The 25,859-nt window shown below is 43.9% G+C and overlaps 2 protein-coding genes across 5 annotated transcripts; both read left to right on the top strand.

Moving 5' to 3' along the window:
• Window positions 1-5,634: 5,634 nt before the first annotated feature.
• Window positions 5,635-13,241, top strand: OGFOD2 (2-oxoglutarate and iron dependent oxygenase domain containing 2). The gene is made up of 7 exons (XM_069960863.1): window positions 5,635-5,820; window positions 6,799-6,855; window positions 7,993-8,103; window positions 8,952-9,051; window positions 10,498-10,622; window positions 11,621-11,878; window positions 12,444-13,241. Exons 1-7 carry the CDS (start codon window positions 5,707-5,709, stop codon window positions 12,717-12,719), a joined length of 1,041 nt encoding a protein of 346 aa, XP_069816964.1. The 5' UTR covers window positions 5,635-5,706; the 3' UTR covers window positions 12,720-13,241.
• Window positions 13,242-17,387: 4,146 nt separating this feature from the next.
• Window positions 17,388-24,844, top strand: ARL6IP4 (ARF like GTPase 6 interacting protein 4). 4 transcript variants are annotated; one of them, XM_069963988.1, is made up of 6 exons: window positions 17,388-17,462; window positions 18,462-18,662; window positions 21,143-21,505; window positions 21,639-21,756; window positions 23,348-23,417; window positions 24,529-24,844. In XM_069963988.1, the coding sequence occupies exons 2-6, from the start codon at window positions 18,491-18,493 to the stop codon at window positions 24,580-24,582; spliced, it is 777 nt and encodes a 258-aa protein (XP_069820089.1). In that variant the 5' UTR covers window positions 17,388-17,462; window positions 18,462-18,490; the 3' UTR covers window positions 24,583-24,844. The 4 variants fall into 4 exon arrangements, with proteins under 4 accessions (XP_069820089.1, XP_069820087.1, XP_069820088.1 ...); XM_069963986.1 differs by lacking the exon at window positions 17,388-17,462 and adding an exon at window positions 17,486-17,593; XM_069963987.1 differs by lacking the exon at window positions 17,388-17,462 and adding an exon at window positions 17,574-17,660.
• Window positions 24,845-25,859: the final 1,015 nt, after the last annotated feature.

Below are 25,859 nucleotides of genomic sequence, written 5' to 3'. Positions count from 1 at the left end.
GGTTTCCCTGCTTTACACTCCTGTATGTTAGACAGTCGGTTATGACATCTCCATTTTTGCTAGGAACACAAGACTTCAAGCTGTAGTAACTGAAGGGATAAAGCTCTATATGTGCATTTCTATAATCAGTATATATTGAGAATTTGTAGAATTTTTATTGGGCAATAACATTAACTTAAATATATGTTTGGCCGGAATTCTCATTTAAGGTGAGTAGGGGGAAAGATACAATAACCCCATACGGTCTGATCACTATTCAATAAGAGAAAGCTTGTCAGAACACTGGTTAATAAAGTCACACTCAGTGTTCCATAAAGGAGTCTTCAGACAGATTAGGATTCCACTCCCAACATGTTTCCCCCTATGTGGTGTGCATGGGTTCCTCAGGGGGCTGTGTGGAGATAAAGCATGAGCTTTCTTGAAATTGGTTTGAGTAGTTTTCTCACTTAATGGAATCTTCCCCGTATCTTGTGTGCACAACTGTATGCTAGGAGTAGTAGTAGTAGTAGTAATCGGATGCGGTCTTAGGTATTAAACTATTAAAGTATTGTGATGCCCAACATTGATATGGTAAAAAAATGCAAACGGTCAGAGCTGATGTCGGTCGGCGTGTGGCGAGAGGGCGCGAGGAGTCTGACTCACAGCTTATATATATATATATATATATATATATATATATACACTAACTATAGCAGAGGCATACCTTTACTTGGTAATTTTTTTTCTGAGACCTCTGCATGGTGTTATTCCTTTGTTCTAGACAGACATTAAAGGGGTCTACCATTGAATTTAAAAAAAGAAAAATACTGCCAGCTGGGAATATAAAGTAATAATTACACTGTACTCACCTTGCCTGCTCCAATCCTGCCCTCTGTTTACTCACCCTGATGACATGCTCTCCCTGCTCCGCTGATGGCGTGCTAAACATAAAGCAGCCTCAGTGATTGGCTGCTGTGCATTATAAAACATCAGGAGACAGAGGGCTGGACTGTGCCTGTGAGTACAGTGTAGTTTATTATTTTATAACCCTAGCAGGGAGCATTTGGTTTAAGACAGACACTTTCATTCTTTCAAGGAACAGAAAAAAAAAAGAAATATATACATATTGTATTACCAGTTCTTAAAATGTAGCATCTAGAAAGACAATCAGAGGCGTGGTTCTTTCTTCTTTTATATATTCTATATAGTCTGAGAGTTTCCAAATGATACTTTACCACATCAATTTTATTCCTTGCTATGTCACCAATTTTCATACCTCCTCACAGAAGTCCCAGGTTTCATTGAAATAAATGTTTTTGGCCGCCCCGAATCTGTGTTGACAAGAACATAACAATAGAATTACAATGAGTAATGTTGTGTGTATATATATATCAATGGAAGCTCATAAGGCAGTTTTACACTAAATCCGATGTGATTCCCGTACTGTCACTGAAATTTTCATCCCGCTGTGAGTATGTAAACTCCCCACCCCCCACCTTAAACCCGCGGTGGCCCGGTGTATACATTACCTGGTCTGCGCTCCGGCTTGTTCTGTGGCTCCCGGCATCTTGACGTCTCGCTCAGTCAATCAGTGGCTGCGGATCCGTTAAGTGTGAATCTAGCCTTAAAGCGAACGTGCGATAAGGTACGTTTGCTTTAAAATTTTTACATCAATAGACAGCATTCGCGGGGATTCCAGTGCCACAGTCTTTTTTCCCCGACATGTAACATTATGGAACAGAAAGTTCTTTATGGGGTTTTTTGTTGCTGTATTGCTATATATAATATATGTGCAAAAAAGTTAATAAAAAAAAAATCTTGTTTAAAAAAACAAAACAAAAACAGTGTGCATACCTGAAATAAATGGAAGATAGCGCTTTGGCGACACTGAGTGCATCACTGGTGGGGACAGACACAGCTTCAGTCCATTTAGTGAAGAAGTCGGTTACTGTTATTACATAGGCATTGAGCTGGGAAGTTGGAGGAAACGGCCCTAAGAAATAAAAAAAAAAACTGCTGGTTATAATTGCAGAATGTAATGGTGCCTTTACACAGACAGACTTATCGGACAGATTTTTAAAGCCAAAGCCAGGAATTAATTTAAAAAGAGGAGAAATCTCAGTCTTTCCTTTAAGATCTGTTCTCTGTCTATAGTCTGTTGCTGGCTTTGGCTTCAAAAATCGTTGTCAGATAAATCTGTCCGTGTGAAGGCACCATAAGAGGCAAAATGCATGCGGCCCGTTCCAATAGTCAGATTACATCCCGGGCCATCATAAGAACTAAAAATGAAAATATTTTTTTCAGATATATGATGAACACTGAGCACAAGGTGTACTGTACGTGACAGGGTACGTATCTTTTAGACAAACTTCTGACAAGTCATAGTGACATCTTAGAGGTATGTATCGGTGGGAGTTTAGGTGCAGCACCCCCGCCCCGCATTACGGTCTGGACAAGTAGATCCAGACCGTAATGAAGCACAGAGAGAATCAGACCCTTATAACCTCCCACTTCATGTGCTTTGTACCAAACCACAGTCACAAACCCCCCATTACCGTGTGCGCTGTGGGAAAATAGCTTAACTGCCAATGCGAGTGTCTATGGTTATAATGGCAGCCTGTGGAACTTCCTTTAGGTGGAATTGCCAGAACATATATAGGTTCCATTATAATTCTGTGGACAGCTGGTATTGCAGTGAGCGCGGAGATAAAGGGGCAGAGCGCACAGAGTGCATCTACGCCTTCATTCTAGTGAGTGGTGGGGGTCTCAGTGCCTGGACCCCCACTGATAGGTACCATTTAAAGCAAATGTACCATCAGTTACATTGCTGTGCTTTTTCTTACCTTAACGGTTTAGCGCCAGTGCGGGGATGCCAGAGGCACGCCAGTGTGGCAATATCCCCTCCCCTCTGTGACGCGGCTTCATTATAATCAATAGAGCTGCTTCACAGAGTGGAAATGGTCACACAGGGGGTGGTGGGCCTGCTCCCAGTGTTGCAGGGCAGGTCGGTGCTTCGATAAAAAACTGGCGCAGAGCAAGGGAACTGGTTAAAAAAAAAACAACTGTGTCACCAGCATCCCAGTGTTGGCGCCAATCGATTAAGGGGTTAAAAACAAACAAACCAAAATGTGATGTACCTGAATGTGCATTCGCTTTAAATACATCTTCTCTTATACTTGGCTGTAGCTGCATTTGCTCTCCAGCAGTGTAAGCATGAAAGCTACTTACCATGCAGAGCCATACCGAGGATCTCCCAGGGCCTGTCCGCTCTCACAGGTTTGCATTTCTTAGAGGGATATTTGTGATATTCGGCATTCTGACACGTTTCACACACTTTGATCTGCAGCACAATGATAAAGTGTTAACACTAAAGTATTTTTTTCCCATTCAGCCCCAATAATCATTCTGTGTCGGCTTACCCAGTCTATTACATCCTTCACTACCCCTAGCCAGTAATATCGGCTCTGAATCCTGTTCACGGTTTTCTTCTGTCCCAAATGATGACCGGACTCTGTGAGATGGTTCTCCAAGAAAATGTGGTGTCTTTTTTCTGGGTCCACAACCACTTCCCTCTTTTCTTTATTTTTAGGTCCAACGTAGTAAAGGCAAGCACCTGAAGAAGCACCAAAAGACCGTGAGGGTCCTATTATATGGAGGGATTTTTTAACGATTAGATTGTTTATCGGTAACCTGAAATTGTTCACCATATTACACAAAACGATAGTCGTTATTGCGATCGTTACTATGATCGTTTATTCCTTCTGATCCCAGCAAAACAATGTACAATGTGCAATTACACTGACCGATTAGTGAACAAATGTGGAACTTGAACGAACGAATGTGGAATTACAGTGAACAATTAACAATAATTTTAGGTTCAGATCTAAATAGAGATAAGCGAACCGGGTTCGGGTTCGAGCCGACCCGAACCTTTGGCATTTGATTAGCGGTGGCTGCTAAACTTGGATAAAGCTGTAAGATTGTCTGGAAAACATGGATACAGCCAATGACTATATCCATGATTTCCACATAGCCTTAGGGCTTTATCCAACTTCAGCAGCCACCGCTAATCAAATGCTGAAAGTTCGGGTTCGGATGGACTCCAGCTGCTCCAGGTTCGCTCATCTCTAGATCTAAATCAATGATCAACGACATACGAACGGTTTTTCGATTATTGCCTGCAATTAGACAGAACGATTATCGACAACCGCACAAAGCTACGTGTAACAGCTGTGCGCGGCTGACGATTTCCAAACTGCATACATTACTTATCCATAGTCCAAGGCTCTTCCTGTACTCTGCTTCTCCCCGGGTCCCGCGCTTCAGCTTCAGAGCGGCCTGTCTGAGCTGACAGGCCACTCAGCCAATCACTGGCCGGGACCCAGGGAGAAACAGAGCGCAAGAGGGGCCCTGCAGCATGGATAGGTAATGTATACAGTTTAAGCAAGGGCTGCAGGGACATTGGTAACGATGTCCCTGCAGCCCTTGTTAAACGATTATTGGGCTGTGTAATAGGCCCAGTAATCTAGCAGATCGACGCTCATTTACAATTATCGGACCCCCATTGGCCTGTGTAATAGGACCCTAAACCCATTATTCTATCCTCCTGTGAGGGCAATATATAAAATTTATCAGAAAAACAGTACAGTGTGAAAACAGTTTTTTTGCCACAATTACAGCATATAAATATAAGATATCTGCATGAGGGAGCGCGCCTAGTGTACTACTGGTGGATGTAAAACGAATGAACATAATTCTCACTTTATGACCACATCAGGTAAAAGTTTAATTACTTTGTCAGATCAACCCCTTCAAGGCAACGCCAATCCTCTTCTGTGAATAGTGTAAGGCTGCGTTCACACAACCCACATCCGCTCTGTGAAGGAATCCCTGTACCCAAGTGTTTCCCCATATACTAGATATACTAATATCATGCCGGGAGCGAGGAAACTGAATGACTGTGCGGCTGTGTCATTACAGGGTTGAGAACCATCCTGTACGACGCCAATAACCAGGCACTATAAGGTATGGCGGTTTGTACACTGTATGACCGTACACGACTTGGGGGAAGGGGGGGAGGGTGAGTACTACACATGGCGCACCATCCAGTGTCACAGGAGCGGGTGATATGGGCTCCTAGGGTCATCAGTGATGGACTGGGGCTATGACTGCCAGCTGGATAGATAGAATGGCAGATGCCACCTGTGCCCTCACATCATCTCACTCACCTTCCAGGATAAACTTGCGGGCATATCTCTTCAGGTTCTTCTTCTTGATGGAGCAGAAGGATGATGGGAAGGATCCCTCAGCCAGCAGCCGGTATATATCCTCCAGCTTGTTAGGGCTGGATTCCACCACCTCCTCCGCCACCTGCAGAGGCTCCATGCCCGGCACCGGCCCGTGTGCAGCTGCGTGGGCCGCCTCACAGTGATACCTGAGCCTATAGACTACAATGACTGAGAGGAGACGCGGCACCTTCCTGCGCCTACAGATGTTTCCGGGGGACCTCGTTTACTGGGACACTGGCTGGCTGGTAAGGGTCCGTGTCAAAGTATACAGCCGCTGAATCAGGCGCACAGGTAATATTAGGGATGTGTGGCCGGATCTCCGCGTGAGAATTTTTGTAGACGGTCCCTTAGCGCCTGGAGGCGGATGGTCACGTGTTGTATCCGGAAGTGGCTGTGTTTACAGTATGGCGGCGGTAGTCGGGCTACAGAGCCGGGTGTAATGGCGGCCGCGTATAGCTGCGCCTGCTTCTTCACGGATAACATCTTCATAGAGGAGTACCAGCTGCATGTCAGCTTCATAGACGAGCAGCAGTTCTCCAGGGACTATGAGAGGGTACTGTGTGCTTTACGGCGCAGTCAGGTCTCATTGGAGTTTTGCAGCAGTTGGTTGTCATGGTCCCCGAAGGATCTAAGGGGGTTAAAGGAGGAACTCCAGCGAAAAAATAGTTTTATTCATATCAGCCAGTACCAGAAGATTATATAGACTTGTAATTTACTTCTATTTAATAATCTCCAATACTTATCAGCTGCTGTATGTCCTGCAGGAAGTGGTGCATTTTCTCCAGTTTAACAAAGTGCTCTCTACTGACACCTCTGTCCATGTCAGGAACTGCAAATCTCCATAGAAAACCTCTCCTGCCCTCCTGACTGGAAAAATACTACTTCCTGTAGGACATACAGCAGCTGATAAGTGCAGGAAGACGAGATTTTTTTTTAATGAAGTAAATTACAAATCTCTAGAACTTTCTGGCACCATTTAATTTGAAAGAAAAAAAATTGGGGGTGAATAACCCCTTTAAGCCAAAAGTAGATGTGGAGCTGATACATGGGAGGTGCAGATCTTTCTATTATACTTTCTCCCTGTTTCTGTTCTCTTATTGGTTTTACATTACAAATACTGATACAATATCTGAAGATTTCGCTGTGTACATATCCAACTGGTGCGGTTTGTCCATATTAAAACACAGGGGAAAGGAAGTAAAATGCTTCAAGTGAATGTACCAGGTGGTTTATCGCCTTTCGGTTTTTACCATGAATAGACCGGGCGACGGTCCCACAGTCCTTGAAGCGAGCATTGGCCGGGCCTGAAGCACTGGAGGAGGGCCAGCCAGCCTCCAGTGGGAGGAAACCCTCTATGACGCCGCCCCATTGATTCTAACGGATCGGTTCTTTTCATGGTAAAAACAAAAAAGCGATATACCGCTGGTACATTCCCTTTCAGCTGATAGTCCCCTTCTTCCATAAAGAGCTGAGCTGGCACAGTCACATGAGGTTAGAGGGGCTACTAACCTGCATTTTCCTGATGTTTTAGGCTTTACAGAGCAGAGGATGCCGCAGTGCTGAGAAGTTTGCAGACGTATTGGAAAAGGTCAGGTCTTTTTTTATACTGTGTATTAAAGCTTAAAGTGTCACTGTCGTTTAAATGTTTGTTGCAGAAATCAATAGTTTAGGCGATTTTCAGAAACTTTGTGATTAGGTTTATTAGCCTAAAAATGCATTTTTTATCATGAAAAAGCAGTATGAAGCTCTCTCCCCTGTCTTCATTGTTCTCTATGGAGAGGGGAGGGGTGGGGGGAGATGGGGCACCAAAACAGGACAACAAAGAGTTAATTTACAGCTACATCACCCGCTATCTCCTCTGACAGTCTCCTCTGACCTCTGAATACCGGCTTTCACACAGGTTCTGCTGTTCTGCTGCCGACTAATATCCCTCCTCCCCCCTCCCCTCTCCATAGGTTACACAAGACTGATGAAAAAGAGTTGAGATTTCCTGATAATGAGCAGTGAATGAGAGAGAAAGGAGGGAGGGGGGGGGACCTGGGGAAAGTCTTTTTGAAGCAGATAATGGCATATTTGGCTAATAAACCCAATTACAAAGTTTCTTAAAATCGCCTGGACTATTAATTTCTGAAAAAAAAAAAATTTAAACGACAGTGACACTTTCACAGACTCTCAGGCTGCATTCACACATCCTGTAAAATTGTCCGCGGTCGCGGATCCGGGACCACGGACAATTTTAGGAACCATTCAAATGAATGCAGCCATTCACATGATCCGTGCCAGGACCCCCACTGCGAAAACATAGGACATGTCCTAGTGCGGATCGCCGCCTACCTCATCTTTCTGCGCCGGTCTTGCTTATTAGAAGCACCAGGGGCGTTCCTTGTCCCCCCCAGTGCCCAGTTCGTCACAGTGCTACTAACAAGCTCATTTGGATTAAAGTTCTGCAAAATAGCGGGACCTACAAAGAAAACAAGAGCGGTGTCAGAATGAGGTCTGTTGCCCTCTGCCCAGGTCTGGGGTATTGATCAGTAACCAGGGGGATAACAATCTATTGATTATATAGTAGAGAAGCAATGGTGGCCCATTATAATCATTACTTTACATCTACCTCCTGCATGGGGGCAGCTGGTGGCATCAGATGGGTTGTGCCCAACACAACAGATTGCTTACACCCCACTCTGCTGTTATTGTTTCATAAAAATCTTTATAAAACTCTTTTCAGGTTAAGAAAGAGGTGCATAGAAGGATGACTTTGGCTGAAGAATCGATGCAAAGAAAGGCGGACATTTCCCTCTACTATAAACCATTGCACCCTGAACTGTATGTTTTACAGGTAACATCTCTAGGCCGTGTTCACACACACTCTTATTTTAGTAAAATAACAGCCACTATTTTCAGTCTTCAGTGATGTCCATTGAAGTCTATGGAAACAACGGCTGTTAGTTCACACGATGCATACAATAGCGGCCGTTGTTCACAGCCATAGCCAAATTAATCAGGACATTTATTGGCAGACGTTATTTAGAGAACAATGGGCATTATTTTAAGTTGTTCACAGACCAATTTTTTTGGCCGTTTTACGTTTTTTTCAACAAAATTTAATGAACCTTTAAAAATAACTACCTAAAAGGCTGTTGAATGCAGCCACAAACTTAAAGGGAATGTGCCATCAGAAAATGACTTATTGTGTAAATGTTGTTTTTATGTCTAAACAGATTTTTCTAATTTCCCATTTTTCTATCTATATTTTAAAATAATCCTGAGATCTTGCAGTTCTCATTCTCACCACTGGGGCTAAAACTAAGCTGAGACTTCCTGTTGTGTCTGTGGTGGTAAGAGGAGGCTGCTGTAAAGTGATCTGTACAGCACTGCAGACTGAAAAGTAAATAACATTTCCTGCAGGACATACAGCAGCTAATAAGTATGGGAAGACTGGAGATTTTTAAATAGAAGTGAATGGCAAATCTATATAACTTACTTAACCACTTGATTTGAAAGAAAAATATTTTTGCTGGATAGCCCCTTTAAGGGTAGCGGCAGCAATGGAGACAGAGCTTCTAGCCTCTTGCTCATTCCCTATAACATAATGTGGCAGGATTCTTGGAATAAATACATGAAACCCTTTTATCAGCTACACGTATGATGGTGGTAACAGGAATTCTGTTGCATTTTTATTACAAGGAGTCTTTTTTAGCTGAAGAATTTTTGGAAGCTGTTCGTTTTTGTGAGTCACGTGATGCAAGTCTGGAAGGTCTCTTAAACCGTCTGCAGTCAGTCCCAGGTAATAAGCTTTTGTATGGTATTTATGTATTAAAGGTGTTGTTCAGGTGTTTCTTTTAAATCAACTGGTGTCAGAAAGTATAGATTTGTAATTTACTTCTAAAAAAAAAATCTCAATTCTTCCCATACTTATCATCTGCTGTATGTCATGCAGGAAATGTTTTATTTTCAGTCTGGCACAGTGCTCTCTGCTACCACCTCTGGCTGAGACAGTAACTGTCCAGAGCAGTAGAGGTTTTCTATGGGAATTCATAGAAAATCCAGACCAAGTTCCTGTCTCGGCCATAGATGGCAGCAGAGAGCACTGTGTCAGACTGAAAATAAAACATTTCCTGCATGACATACAGCAGCTGATAAGTATGGGAAGAATTGAGATTTTTTTAATAGAAGCAAATTACAAATCTATATAACTTTCTGACACCAGTTTATTTGAAATAAAAAGACAACCCCTTTAAGCCAGATAGAATATTTGGGGATAAAGCAGATGTTACAGCATACCTGCAGCGAAACAATGAAGTGTTGCTGTTGTTATAAAAAATTTTTTCAACATATGTCAAAAGTTTTGATTGGTCCAGCTCGAAGTGTTCAGACCCGTACGATCAGGAGAAGTTCACAACTGCAGCACTTCCTCTCCCCGCTCTGAGTTTTGAAAAAAGAGTTACACTCCATAGGAGCCCATTATAAGTCCGACTATTTAAAAAAAAAATATTCTGAACAGATAGTGGACATGCTACAGCACAGTTCCCTCCCCGCTCTATCTCCTGATCGGTACAAGGCTGAACACTTTTGACCTGTCTCTATGACCCCTATATATACATATCCGTGCCATCAGTTTCTCTCTATCATTATTGGCCTTACATTCCTTGTTAACACAGGGAGATGTGCGGCCGATAGCAATAAATTTTAAAGCCTGCTCTAAAGTCACTTTTACATGGGGAGTATATCAGCCGCAGGAGCTCTCCTACCCGATAATCTGCCCATGTAAAAGGCCCTTGTTGTTCAGACCACCACCAGCCACTAGAATGAGGGAGTAGTGCTGCCGGTCCCCGCTGTGTGTGTACACTGGCGGTATCAGAGAGAACACAGGCAGCATCATGTGTGGATCGGTAGAGAGCTGCGTCAGTATTTGTTGCATCCAAGATAAACCCTACAAGGGACGGTGCTGGTTCTGAGTGACAACAGGCACGCTCAGGTTATTGCTGGCGGAGTACGTACATCACAGGTGTCAAACTCAGACCCTCCAGCTGTTACACAACTACAATTCCCAGGCTGTCCAGGCATGATGGGAATTGTAGTTTGGCAACAGCTGGAAGGTCTGAGTTTGATACCACTGACGTAGATGACCACAGGTCTAAACGATTGTACAGTAGAGTATGCCCTGGTGTATCTACTACTGTTATGTGGCTCTGTGAGTTTATATATTTATTACCTCTTTTTATGTTATTAGGTAAAAGGATATATTGTTTCCCGGTATTTGTTCCTCAGTTTTGTAAGGACTTTGTGGAAGAACTTGAAAACTTTGAGAAATCACACTTAGAAAAGGGACGGCCAAACACAATGAATAACTATGGGGTATTGTTTTTATTTTTTCATTCTCTCAAATTAAATATATATTATAATACAATTCTGCCCTCCAGCTGTTGCAAAACTACAATTCCCATCATGCCTGGACAGCCAAAGCTTTAGCTGAAGGTTCCCCATCCCTGGTTTAGTATATTAAATAAAACCTGGACTAAATAATAAGGTATAAAATGTAAAATATGGATCTGTCTGTAGTGCTGGGCGAAATATAGACAAAGCAGCCTGTGTGAATGAGAAGTTATAGACAGGAGCGGCGTGAGGGTCCTATTACACCAATCACCAGGCAGGAACGTTCATTGACCATAATCAGCAACGTACACGAACATCGATGAGTCAATAAACAAGAAATCTCTCATCTGTCGGCCAACTACGTTTTGTACGCACATTAAAACCATTGCCGGCCCATCTTCCTGTGTAAACATGATAAAGTTTAAGGGGTCCTTCGGTAAAAAAGAAAATTCTTTCAAATTAACTGGTGCTAGAAAGTGCCAGAGATTTGTAATTTACTTCTATAAAAAAATCTCCAGTCTTCCAGTACTTAGCAGCTGCTGTATGTCCTGCAAGAAGCAGTGTATTCTGTCCAGTCTGACACAGTGCTGTCTGCTGCCACCTCTGTTCATATCAGGAACTGTCCAGAGCAGCAGATGTTTCTATAGGGATTTGCTGCTGCTCTGGACAGTTCCTGACATGGACAGAGGTGGCAGCACAGAGCACTGTGTCAGACTGGACAGAATACACCACTTCCCGCAGGACATACAGCAGCTGATAAGTACTGGAAGACTGGAGATTTTTTTATAGAAGTAATTTAAAAATCTGTCTTAACTTTCTGATACCAGTTGATTTTTCACCAGAGTACCCCTTTAATGAGTTCACCAAAATAAAAGAAAACAATAAAAAGAGAGAAACACAATGTACAATGTGAACACAACCTTCAGCATCAGGAAAAATCTAACACACAATAAATGTTACTTGTTGTTCTATGTGTCCAGGTCCTTCTGAATGAGCTTGGATTAGACGAGACCTTTATCACTCCGCTCCGTGAGAAATATCTACGCCCCCTTGCCTCTATGTTATATCCAGATTGGGGAGGGGGCTGCCTGGATAGTCACAAAGCCTTTGTCGTACAATATTCAGTGGAGAAGGACGTCGATTTGAGCGGCCACTATGACAATTCTGAGGTCACTCTCAATGTTTCACTGGGAAAAGAGTTCACTGATGGGAACCTGTATTTTTCTGACATGAAGGAGGTAAATGTACAACCTGCTTATTATGTACAATGAAATTATAGATGCATTAACCCTTAGGTGCCCTAGATTGCCATAGATAAGACTGTTAAAGGGGAACTCCGGCAAAAAGAATTCTTTCAAATCAACTGGTGTTAGAAAGTTATACAGGCTTGTAATTTACTTAAAAAAAAACCCAGTAGTTATCAGCTGCTGTATGTCCTGCAGGAAGTGGTGGATTCTCTCCAGTCTGACACGGTGCTCTCTGCTGCCACCTCTGTCCATGTCAGGAACTGTCCAGAGCAGGAGAGGTTTTCTATGCGGATTTGCTGCTGCTCTGGACAGTTCCTGACATGGACAGAGGTGGCAGCAGAGAGCACTGTGTCATACTGGATAGAATACACCACTTCCTGCAGGACATACAGCAGCTGATAAGTACTGGAAGACTGGAGATTTTTAAATAGACATTACAAATCCGTATGCCTTTCTGACACCAGTTGATTTGAAAGAAAAAAATGATGCCGGAGTACCCTTTTAAACCCTTTGACTATCCAAAACCACATCAACCAATCTGTGCCCTATTCCTCAGGTGCCATCCAATGAGAGGCGGTATGCGGAGGTGGAGCATACCATTGGCCATGGAATTCTTCACAGAGGTCAGCAGGTTCATGGAGCGCTTCCTATTACTTCTGGGGAAAGATGGAATCTTATAATATGGATGAGAGCATCGTCCATACGGAATAAACAGTGTCCCATGTGCAGCAAGAGACCCCGACTAGTGGAGACGGTGGGAGAAGGAGACGGATTTACAATGACAGAACAGGACGACGGAAGAGAAACGGTGGATGTCTGCACTTTAATCTGAACACATTTAAAGGGGCTCCATAAATGGCGGCCATCACTATTTATATGGAACCACTGCCTCAAGCATTTCAATGCATCTTTTGTAGCACCGTCGATGTTCACAAGTTATCGGTGCTGCTAGATTTTTGCACCTTATATGCAATGGAGGCCTACATTGTTAAAGGGTAGGTGTGCGGCAGGATACCTTCAAAACTCCCGCCGCTCTGCCGTCAGCTTCTAAAGCAACCATCTTACCGACCTGCCTGAAGCTCCATAGCCAGCATGGACAGAGCCATGGACAGAGGTGGCAGCAGAGAGCACTGTGTCAGACTGGAGAGAATACACCACTACCTGCAGGACATACAGCAGCGGATAAGTACTGGAAGACTTGAGAAATAATTTACAAATCTGTATAACTTTCTGCCATCAGTTGATTTGAAAGTTTTGGGGTTTTTTTTGCCGGAGTACCTCTTTAACACTAAAATTTTCTAACAAAAAATTTTAATGCACTATTTGTTTTAATAAAAGGAACATTTCTCATGTGGCTTTTTCTTTTTTTTTTTTTAAATAAAAGGTGAACATATTTTTCACATTGCCCGAGACGTCTGACTGTAAGGCGGAACGCTCCTTCAGCAGTCTTGTTCTCCCCAGGGCCGTGGAGTCTGAGTCGGAGCTAGCTTTGGCAGGAGTCGGAGTTGGAGTCGGAAAAAAATGTTCCGACTCCAGCTTCAAAAAATGTAGAATTGAATTTTGATATGAATTTTACAAGTTTTGCTCATGAATATATATTGTGAGCAAAATTCTAATAGAACACTGGCCCTATTACATAAGGGTGATCGGGGAATATATCAGTAATAGGACACTGGCCCTATTACATAAGGGTGGTCGGGGAATATGTCAGCAATAGGACACTGGCCCTATTACATAAGGGTGATCGGGGAATATATCAGTAATAGGACACTGGCCCTATTACATAAGGGTGGTCGGTGAATATATCAGTAATAGGACACTGGCCCTATTACATAAGGGGGGGTTGGGGGAATATATCAGTAATAGGACACTGGCCCTATTTCATAAGGGTGGTCGGGGAATATATCAGTAATAGGACACTGGCCCTATTACATAAGGGGGGGTCGGGGGAATATATCAGTAATAGGACACTGGCCCTATGACATAAGGGTGGTCGGTGAATATATCAGTAATAGGATACTGGCCCTATTACATAAGGGTGGTCGGGGAATATATCAGTAATAGGACACTGGCCCTATGACATAAGGGTGGTCGGGGAATATATCAGTAATAGGACACTGGCCCTATGACATAAGGGTGGTCAGGGGAATATATCAGTAATAGGACACTGGCCCTATTAGATAAGGGTGGTCGGGGAATATATCAGTAATAGGACACTGGCCCTATTACATAAGGGTGGTCGGGGAATATACCAGTAATAGGACACTGGCCCTATTACATAAGGGTGGTCATGGAAAAGTTGTCGGTCACTATTTGGCAGTTTGTTTCTGAGCTGGAAGAGTCCATTGTGTGGGGGGAGATCTGTGATGTTCTCTTCCTGGATGCTGGATGACTGTATATAAGCAGCAGTGGTATATGAAGATATCCTGTGTAATATAGAGGAGGAGAAGGAGAAGACATAAGTAGTGTAGCAGTAACCTCTGTCCTCAGCGTGGTGTTTTCTCTCTGTGAGAAGATTGTGTGATTTTCTTCAGTGTTCTATGGCTGCAGCTGTATGTGTGTGTGTGTGTGTGTGCTATGGCTGCAGTAGGCTGTGTGTGTATGCTATGGCTACAGCAGGCTGTGTGTGCTATGGCTGCAGTAGGATGTGTGTATGTGTGCTATGACTACAGCAGGCTATGTGTGTGTGCTATGGCTGAAGCAGGCTGTGTGTGTGTGCTCTAGCTCCAGCAGGCTCTGTGTGTGTATGCTACGGCTGCAGCAGGCTGTGTGTGTGTGCGCGCTATGGCTGCAGCAGGCTGTGTGTATGTGTGCCTGTGGCTGCAGCAAGCTGGGTGTGTGTGGGTGTGTTCACACTATGGCTGCAGCAGGCTGTGTGTATGTGTGCTATGGACGCAGCAGGCTGTGTGTGTGTGTGGTGTGCGCTATGGCTGCAGCAAGCTGTGTGTGTGTGCTATGCCTGCAGCAGGCTGTGTGTGTGTGTGGTGTGCTCTATGGCTGCAGCAGGCTGTGTGTGAGGTGTGCGCTATGGCTGCAGCGAGCTGTGTGTGTGCTATGGCTGCAGCAGGCTGTGTGTGAGGTGTGCGCTATGGCTGCAGCAGGCTGTGTGTGTGTATGCTATGGCTTCAGCAGGCTGTGTGTATGTGTGCTATGGCCGCAGCAGGCTGTGTGTGTGTGCTATGGCCGCAGCAGGCTGTGTGTGTGTGCTATGGCCGCAGCAGGCTGTGTGTGTGTGTGTGTGCTATGGCCGCAGCAGGCTGTGTGTGTGTGTGTGTGTGTGTGTGTGTGTGTGTGTGTGTGTGTGTGTGGTGTGCGCTATGGCTGCAGCAGGCTGTGTGTGTGTGCGCGTGCTATTGCGTGCCCCCACAGTGACCTTCTATATTACTATGTGTGACTTCTCTCTATATCACTATGGCTGACCTCTATATTACAGGTATCTGGCAGTGTTAACAGTGTTTCTTTAAGTATGGTGAATATTAGTTAGAAACATAGAAGATTGTCAGCAGGAAAAGACCACCTGCTCCTTCTAGTCTAGTTGTGAGTAGTTCAGGACATGGAGGCTGGAGACTGGCTGCATCCACTGCACACACAGGAGAAGCTGCTGTATATACAGTATATATTCCCTCAGAAGTCGCCCCAGGATCATGTAGGACATTAGGGAGAAGCTGCTGAGCCAGTGTGATATATAACTCCCCTGATATCTGACCGGCCATTTATGAAGGAGCAGGAGTCGGAGTCGGTCCTGATAAAATTCAGGAGTCTGAGTCGGAGCTGCGGCTTACCGACTCCACAGCCCTGGTTCTCCCACCTATTGCAAAAGGCCCAAATAAGTTACACGCACCCCAAGACCAGTCCACAGACTCGTAAGCTGCCACCACCAGAGGTAGGACACCACAAGCTTTCTCACTCTGCACTCACTAATACTAGCACAGTAACAGGCACAAGGCACAGCCTATACTTTACAGGATGGTTTAGGTAGGGAGTCCTGGAAAACATGGACACAGCCATAGGCCATAAGCTGTATCCATGTTTTCCAGGACTCTCTAGGGCTGTATCTAACCATGCTCCAGTTGGTCTAACCTCTAGGACTAAATGCCCCTAATGCTCCCCTCCCCCCTTGTCCACCTACAGAGTCTCTGAGTCCCCTGCTAATCACTGCCACTTCCAATGTAAACTGAGCCGCTAAAGTGCAAAAGCATTTGGCCGCCTTCTATCTCCCTATTTTAATGGTGCCTTTACACAGACAGATTTGTCTGACAGATTTTTGAAGCCAAAGCCAGAAACAGACTATAGCCAGGGAACAGGTCATAAAGGAAAGACTCTAATTTCTCCTCTTTTCAAATCTATTTCTGGCTTTGGCTTCAAAAACCTGTCAGATAAATCTGTCTGTATAAACGCACCATAAATGGTAGACATACAGGGATTGGTTCACAACACTAAGGGTATGTGCACACTGAGTAATTTAGAAGGAAAGTCCGTCGCGTAATCCGTCCCTCGCGCCTGCTCGATCATTCTTTGGATGGAGGAAGGAATCCGCCCATGCATAGAATGGAGTCTATGACACAAGGCGGAGACGTGCGCCTGCAGCTATCCGCGAGTGGGGCGAGGGACGGATTACTCGACGGACTTTCCATCTAAATTACTCAGTGTGCACATACCCTAAGGCCTGTATGGAGATCACGTGTCTGCACCATGCATACTAATAAAGCACACACGTGTTCACAAAGACATACTAGAGGCAGAGGCTGCAGGGCCGGACTGGCCATCTGGCAGTTCTGGTACATGCCAGATGAGCCTGTGCCCTCTGTAGGCCACTATTCTCCTCCCAACCAGAGTTTTCTATGGGGATTTGCTGCTGCTCTGGACAGTTCCTGACATGGACAGAGGTGGCAGCAGAGAGCACGGTGTCAGACTGGAAAGAATACACCATTTCCTGCAGGACATACAGCAGCTGATAAGTACTAAAAGATGAGATTTTTTTAAATAGAAGTAAATTCCGAATCTATATAACTTTCTGAAACCAGTTGATTAAAAGAAACAAAGATTTCCCCGGAGTTCCCCTTTATAAATAAGTCACTTATTAGGTAGGCAACGAAGAAGCAGGAGACAGATGTCAATGTGACTGCAGGGTCATACTGATATTCTCTGTAACCATGGAGATACATAGGTTTGTATTTGAGCTGTAGACAAGGGATGGGGATCCTTTGGCCTACCTGCTGCTGCAGAACTACAATTCCCATCATGCCCAGGATAGCCAAAGCTTTAGCGTTGGCTGTCCAGGCATGATGGGAGTTGTAGTTTTGTAACAGCAGGAGGGCTGCAGGTTCCCCATCTTTGCTGTAGACAAATACTGCAGTACGATTTGCATGTAGATACATTACAGAGTCCCTATAGCTGTAGGAAATCAGCAGCAATCCTCCTATTAGACGCGTCAGTGAGGCGGAACTGTGCGTAAAGGTTTTCTGTACCCGGGGACATTTAGGACTGTTGCACACAGAGTCCGTCAGGTAAATAAAGGTATTAAACAACGCGTGCGCGGTCTGCGCCATCAGTGTTACATCCCGCAGCCTTCCGGGTGAGGCGGCCCTGTTATCTGGATTGTTATAAATCAGCGCGCATCATAACCTAAGTGATTGTGTCACTGCGCATGCGCGCCGGCGGGACATTTATGCTGAGGGGGGGAGGACTCCTGAGTCGTCGTGTGAGGTACATGGCGGTGGCTGCAGAGGCTGGGGGGGGGACTCTCTATGCACTGCCTGCTGGGTATAGCTGTGTAATGTATTAGCATTCTTATTATTATTAATAGTCTTTGCTTTCTAGAAGGTTTCTGGGCATTTAGCCCTGGTTTATGTCATTGTGTCCTGAATCAGAGGATAGGAAAGGGTTAAAATCCTCTTTATTGTCTGGACGTGCTACCAGTGAGGGGCATGACATGGGGGGGGGGGGGGCAATAATTTGTGTAGCACCAATTTATTTCTGAGTGCAGTAAAGCGTGCCACCGTTCACAACAGGAACTGTTTCCATAGGGATCATAGTCCAGCAGCTGCTCAGGCTATTGCTTGGCGTCAGTGAAATAGCAACCGTAAAGGCAGACCACGCAGCTGCTACAGGGCCCGGCAAAGTGTGTTCGGCCATCATGGTAGCTATGCCACGCCACTCTCAGAGCCCTAAGCATCCCCCCCACCCCAGCTGTCTGTAGCGAATCCCCAGAGTAATCCTTTCCTGCTCTGGACAGTTCCTGCCATGGACAGTGGTGGCAGCAGAGAGCACTGTGTCAGACTGGAGCGAATACACCACTTCCTGCAGGACATACAGCAGCTGATAAGTACTGGAAGACTGGAGATTTTTTTTTTAAATAGGAGTAAATTACAAATCTATATAACTTTCTGGCCCCAATTGAATTTTTTTTGCTGGACTACCCCTTTAACTTGATATTAAGCAGCTGCATTTGATTACAGTCCATCCACAATCCTGCTGAGTAATACTATTGAATGGAATATAGTGATGCGCCATCACTGGCTTTTCTGGACTATTAGCTACTACTAGCGGTCGTTTGATAACAGAATGTATTTAGTTTGCAGTGATCCCCGGTGAGGAGCCATCATGGACAGAAGCCATACAAAGAGAAAGCACCGTAGTAGAAGTCGGTCGGAGTCCCATCACAAATCTGTGAAAAAGAAATCTACTTCTCGCCATAGAGACAGCAGCGGCAGCAATTCACCTCAACGGAAGAGATCGACTCATGTCAAGTATCATGCTGATACCTGCAGGAAAGGTCGGTGGTGCAACACCTGGGACACAGTCCTCACGCTACACCACATCTTGGTGAAAGAAAGTCACGTTATAATCTGTGTGTAGAGTGGCTGATGCACTTAGGGCAGGGGTGTCTGGCTTGTGGCTATGCTTGAAACAATGAGTAGCGGTGCATTGGAGTATAGTGCACTGCATTTACAGCGGCATTCAAAAGATCGGGCACCCCTGGTCAAAATGACTGTTATTGTGATCAGTTGAAGATGAACCAATCTCTAAAATGCATATAAAGATGTCACCTTCCTGCTGTATTTAAAGAAGAGATGAGCCAATCTGGAGCACGCTCAGGTACGTCTGATGTGTGGGGCATTTGATTACTGGTGGCTGCAGAAATTGGATGCTGCCTGAAAAGCCTAGAAACAGCCATAATCTGTCAGCTCTATACAAATAAATATTATTATTATTATTATTATTTTTAGGTTGTATCCATGTTTTCCAGGATCCCAAGGGCTGCATCCAACTTCTTTAGCCACCTGTATTGAAAGGCCGAACAATCGGACTCAAGTGTGCTCATCTTTAAAGAGGATGTACCATCAGGTACATCCTCTTTAATATGACCCACGGATAGAACTGCGATGTCATGGGGAAGCCGATGCCGCTGCCTGGTTCCCGTGTGCTGCCCCGTTCTATCGACTGGTCCCGGGCCGGGGCTGAAGCACTGGAGGTGGACCGGGCCGCTCCCAGTGGGAGGGAATTCCCTCCCATCTATGATGCGGCTCCATTAAAATCAATGGAGCCGCATCATAGAGGGGCGGTGGTTTCCGCCCACTGGGGACGGCCCTGCCCGCCTCCTATGCTTTAGACCCAACTCGGTACCCGTGGATAGAGCAACGCAGTATACGGGAACCGGGCCGCGGTGCGAAAAACGGACAGCGGCACCGGCTTCCCCATGTGTGTATACTGACAGCAGCTCCCTGTATACTCCAGAGAACTAACATGAGGCTCCCCTTCTCCAGGCTGTGCTGTCCTGCTCTGTAGTGATTCTGTCCATAAGATGCCCAACATGGAAAAGCATGTGACCATGCACTGCCCACCCAGTGTCCACTGCTAAGCCTGTAGATGCCTATGGAGGACACAAGGGGGTGGGGTCCCAGAACGGCCGGTGTCCTACAAAGTGGGAACACTGCCTGATACAGTGTATATTGGTGTATATTACATGAGTGTCTATTACCGGCATTTTATTACAGGATTGCAACAGTATACAAAAATAGTATACAAAATTCTACAGAACTATTTACAAATCTGCTCATTGTGTAATTTATATTTGGGACAAACTATTTTATTTTAATTTAAGACTCACCAGATACATAATACTAAAACTGTGTCCCTTTGTTCTATACATTGTATTATACTGTGTATGTTATAAAGTTATGCAATACATTTTAAGGATTTACAGTAATCCTTTTAAGGGTCTGTTCACACGCACAGATTCGCTGCGTAAAACTCGCACAGAACTTGCATCAAACTCGCATGAAAGTAGCTGCGTTTTTTTGTGGTGTAGAACTTGCCTGTGAAAATCAAAACTCACATGTAAAAATCGCACCAAACATGCAGCGAGAATACACATACATTGACCTGATAGCAATCAGTATCGCTGCGGATTTATGTGCGAGAAACTCGCAGCGAGTCTGTATGTGTGAACAGACCCTAAGTGTGATCTTGAGACCCTACGATTTCTTCACATTTCTATATTTCATTTATATGTTTACTGGCAATTACCTTTTCAGTAAACTCTTAACAATAGAATTCACTGAAAAAGCAATTGCAGGTAAATTTATGAATGAAATCTTATATATTTTATATTTGTAGTATATTTTCGTTTCACGATACTCTTGCATTGAAGCTGCCAGTTATTTTACTATATATTTAGTTCATACAGCATATTTCCGTATCAGAGTCTGTCTTCTGTGTAATAAATAGAGCCTCGGGTACGGCACAAGACCCACAGCTCTTTTCATTCCTATGGAATGAATGAATCCTTTCCGTCTCTCCATAGGAATGAATAGAGCCACGGGTCACGTGCCGTACCCACAGCTTTATTCATAATAGGAGATCAGAGGTTGGACACCCTGCAATCTCCTACTTCCTGTGGATAGGGGAAAAGTTGATTTTTCCTGGAATACCCCTTTAAGTTATTATACGGTACGCTAAGGTTTGGTTTGCAAGTTTGCACCAAAAATTAGTGAACTGGCAAAACAAATTTCTGAAAAATTTGCTCATTTCTAGTGCTTTCCCTTTTCACTCTAATATTGGATAAAGCCAAAATAACACAGTGATTTTGCTTAAAAAGTTGGAGATTTGGAGATCATTTCATCTTTAACTTGCTTATCTGTTCCCAGTAACAGTAATTTTGACCTGGGTGCATTCTGTACTTATATTTCACAAAATCGGTAGTATTTTTTTCCCTAATGTTTGACCCTCAATATGCTATGTTTTTTTTTTCAGAGAAAGAAAAGAAGAAAAAGAGAAGGGCGAGCACATCCTCATCCTCATCATCTTCCTCCCCATCAGAGAAGAAAAAGAAAAGAAAAAAGCGGAAGGCTAGTACTTCTTCTAGCAGCTCATCATCATCATCATCATCATCAAGCAGTTCAGAGGAATCAAGTGATAGCTCTGATCACAGGAAGAAAAAGAAAAAAGATAAAAAGATAAAAAAGAAGAAAAAAGTTAAAAAGAAAAACAAAAAACATACGAAGAAAGGTTTGGTCAAAGTGGAACCCCAGGAAACTCTAAGCAGGACCGAGGAATTACATCCGGGACCCTCTCTAGATCTGTGGCAGGAGGAGTCTATGGAAAATATTGGCCCTGGTAGAGTCTGTCATTTTGCTTCACTTACTTTTTAGTGAGAATTTCTGTAAATTTAGTTCTAGAATGTTCATATGAAATTCTGTTCATCTCAATAACAGACCCCATAATAATATTGTTTCTGTTTGTCCATAAGCTTTGACAGATGAACAAAAAACTCGTATTCATGCGATGAAACCTATGACCAAGGAAGAGTGGGATGCCCGTCAGAGTGTTATCCGCCGAGTGGTGGATCCAGAGACCGGTAGAATGAGGTGACTAATACTTGTGACCAAGCACTGTAACTTCTTTTATCAGCATACCCAATTTTTTTTTTTTTTTTTTGGAACTATTAAAATAATTCTAGCAGCTTTTCTATTCATAGTATTTAATTCAAGAACATTTGTGTTGATTACGCTCCCAGCAGTGATACATAGATGTAACCAGCTCCCCTACTATATCTGGGGTTCAGTACTTGATAACTTCATATCCTGGCAAAACGTCTCTAGCAGATCGGCACTCGTTTTACAGTATTGATCGTGACCCTTAGGCCATAGGTTCTCAATTGCAGCCCTCTAGCTGTTGTAAAACAATTCCCAAATGGGTTTATTTTTTTTTTTTAAGGCTATCTGACACAGAACTTCATAGTCCTTACATAGCCTGGATCTTCGGTTTGGGTTATTTTCCTGTTTAAGGGTATAAACCCACACACCGTATATGCAGCGTATTTACTACTGCGATACGCAGCAAATACGCAGCAGATTAGATCTAAATAGCTGAACACAGCATCAAATCTTCACCATCACATTTGCTGTGTATACGGTGTGTGGGTTTATACCCTAAAAAAGAAATGATAGTTCTACTAATATCAAAACCAGATTGGATATTATGTTGCAGCAGAATGCTATAGTAGCCATACTGTTTAAGTGTGCTTTGAATTTTGAAGGAACCATTAAAGAGATATTCCAGGAAAATTTCCCCAGAATAGGGGAAAAATAGGAAATTGCGGGGATCCGACCTCTGTACCCCCCACTGATCTCTGTATCGGGATCTGCCGGCTTTGTTATGAATAGAGCTGCAGGTAAGGCGCGTGACCAGCAGCTCTGTTCATTCCTATTGACCCAGCGGAACGAGCCGAGTACAGCCCTCTTCCGGTGTACTCTGCTCTTTCCAAAGCTACATAGGAATAAATAGAGCCGCAGGTCACACGCCGTACTTGCAGCTCTATTCAGAACAAAGCCGGCGGGACTTGATACAGAGATTGGTGGGGGAGACAAGCGGTCGGACCTCCTGCGATCTCCTACTTTTCCCCTATCCTGTGGATAGGGGAAAAGTGAATTTTTCCTGGAATATCTCTTTAACAGTGTCAATATCAAAGTACCATCACACCACTTCCTCTGTGCTTCATGGTGGGAACCAGACATGTTGAAGCTATGCTCCCACTTTTTCTGTTTTTCACAAAAACATGGCGGTTGGAACAGACATTAAAAATTTTGACTCGTCAGACAAAAGTACAGATTTTTATTGATTTAATGTCCATTCCTGGTGTTTCTTGGCCCAAGCAATTTTCTTCTTCTGGTTGTTTCGCAGTAGTGGCTTGTTTGTGGCAATTCAACCATAAAGGCCTGATTCTCACAGTTTCCTATGATCAGTTGATGTTACAATGTGTCTGGTACTTGATCTCTGTGAAACATTTACACAGCTGTGTGTGTGTGTGTGTGTGTCAGTGTGTGTGTGTGTCAGTGTGTGTGTGTGTGTCAGTGTGTGTGTGTGTCAGTGTGTGTGTGTGTCAAACTATAAACATTTAATCTATGCTCCAACAGTAACATATACAGTTACTGACCAGCTTTGTATCTGTTTCTTTAGACTTATTAAAGGAGATGGTGAAGTGCTTGAAGAAATTGTAACAAAAGATCGACATAAAGAGATCAATAAGGTATCTATGTGTGAACACTGTAGTGACAACTTGTAATTAGACTAGGAACTTTCCTCCATCAATGAGCTGGTAAAAGGGTTTCCTACAGGCAGCAAGTGTCCCATCCATCTTCTGCATCACCAGTTATTTAGTTGTCAAAGAAAGTAGTAGGGTGTCTTTATAGTACATGGAAAATTTGACCCCCCCCCCCCCACTTTTATTTATAGGCTTTAATAGTCTCTTTCCTATGTATGTGATGTACAAACCAGATATTCAACCTTCATGAACTGCAAAGAAGAAAGTGAGCTTAGTCAAAGGGCATAGTTTAAGGCCTTTTACACGGGCCAGTGAATGCAGAGTAATCTATGAGATCAGCACTTTAATAAGCCTTCACACAGCTCAGTCAGTTGCTGGCCAGGCCCCATGAATGATTGATGGATCGTTGCCTCACCACCAGGAATAAGGCTAGGCCCTGTCAGCTTTTGTAACGCATTGCTCTCATGGGCTATGTCCTTAATAGAGATGATCAAACAGCGGAAAATCATAGGTTCTACAGAACTTGAACCTTGTCGAACCTTCCGCATTTGATTCCCGATGCCTTCCTGGTCCGCTGGGAAGGAGGAGACAGCCTGGGTACCGCCTGGAATTCCAGGTTTCAGCCCAGGTAATAGGCTGTATCCCAGAATTCCAGGCGGTACCCGGGCTGTCTCCTCCTTCCCCATGGACCGGGAAGGCATCAGGAATCAAATGCGGAAGGTTTGACAAGGATCAAGTTCTGTAGAACCTAAGATTTTCCGCTGTTCGATCATCTCTAGTTCTAATGTAGTACTCTGTCCGATAAGACCATTTGGAGCAGTGCACACCTCTCCCAGAGCGCTGATCTGGGCCGCCACCAGCTGGCCGGCTCCCCTGGTAATCCGATCACCGGGGCAGTGCTCCAAATGGCCTGATGGGACATAACACTACATTTAAAATGCACAGAAACAGCACAGAGGATGGAGGTAAGAGACATACCTTCCTCCTCTGTGCCCTGTGCACAATAGGGATAGTTCCCCTTTAAAGGAAGCAAGATCAGTGTCTTTGAGAGGAGGTGTGAGATCACTTACTTTGAGCTTTTTATTATGCTTTACAGAACACAACAGCAAATGACGGCTTAACTTTCCAGATGAGGTCAGGGATGTTATAATGGCCACCTATAGCAGTGTCTTGGATTTTCATGTCTACACCTTGGGTCATTCTAAATTCCAGTGACAATTCCAAGGTAAATTTTCCGACATTGGGCTCCATTAGATAGAACATTTATTGCTTGAAATGTACGTTAAGCACTGTCCACAGTTGTATGAGACGTAATATTTTTACTTCTCAAAGCCAGAAATCTTTGTCCTATTAGCACCTCAGTCTGTTATTCTGCTTTATTTATGCTAAATAAAAGTAATGTTGCATACTTATACTTTGTTGGTTGGATATTTATATTTTTCTTTCATTTTGGTGGATATTCCAACCTTATTCCAGTCCTTTATATATCCTCTCTATGCACAAGGGTTATAGATAAAACATACAGGAATAATAAATGTTCTGAGGTCATATGCAAAGAGCAAACCGTGTCATGGGAGCTAAAAAGTGATTAGCACAATAACCCGGGCACAGATTAAGAGATTTACAGCCAGATATGTGAGTCCCAGCACTGCAAATAACCTTCTATATTCTCCTAAAGAAAGGAAGGAAGGATTGGGATATCAATTCTTTGGGCAGAAAGCAGATTTGCAGCAGAAAATTCTGCAGTGTGAAGAACAGAGCGGAAATCCTATAGACCACAATGAGACATTGCTCTGTTCAAAGGAACAGTGGATTCTGCTTTAAATTCCTCAGTGTGAACAGTTGATCTGTTGGAGTTATATTTCTGTAAAAATAGGACGTTATGGTAAAAACCATCTAAATGTACTGTGTAATAGTGACTGGTGAAATAGTAGGTGGCAGGTGTGTTTCCCCCAGATTCCTGTCGTATGTGTTATAGCTCCAGGGAGTGCCCAGTGTGCGTTTTTAGGAAAACCTTATCTGTTTGGATAAAGCCAAAATAGAGCTTTTTCAAGAGTTGGGCAGGTTCCCTAATCCATAGTCCACTTCTGGTAGTGGACGAGGCTGAGGCCTACCACAGCACAGATCCCCTTTAAGGTGTAGCTGTCATCCTCCGACTGCCTAACAGGCTGGCGGCAGCATTTCATAGAGATCATTTAAAGCATTCCGACCTTACCTTTGGTGTTTGCGTTTTTATTTGCATTTAAAGAAATAAAAAAATCGGGTTGTGAGTAGTGTCCAGGAGGTGGGGCCTTGTATTCGCTCGGCCTTACTGTAGCTATGTCTCAATGTGAGGTATACGCACTCCTACTGCATAATCCATGACCTTCACTGTGCATATAGCGCTATAAGGGCGGGTTCACACTACGGAATTCTCGCGGACAATGT

This window comes from Dendropsophus ebraccatus, chromosome 3 (assembly GCF_027789765.1).
Source record: "Dendropsophus ebraccatus isolate aDenEbr1 chromosome 3, aDenEbr1.pat, whole genome shotgun sequence".
Taxonomy (NCBI): Eukaryota; Metazoa; Chordata; class Amphibia; order Anura; family Hylidae; genus Dendropsophus; species Dendropsophus ebraccatus.
This window is presented reverse-complemented; position numbering and strand designations above follow the sequence as displayed.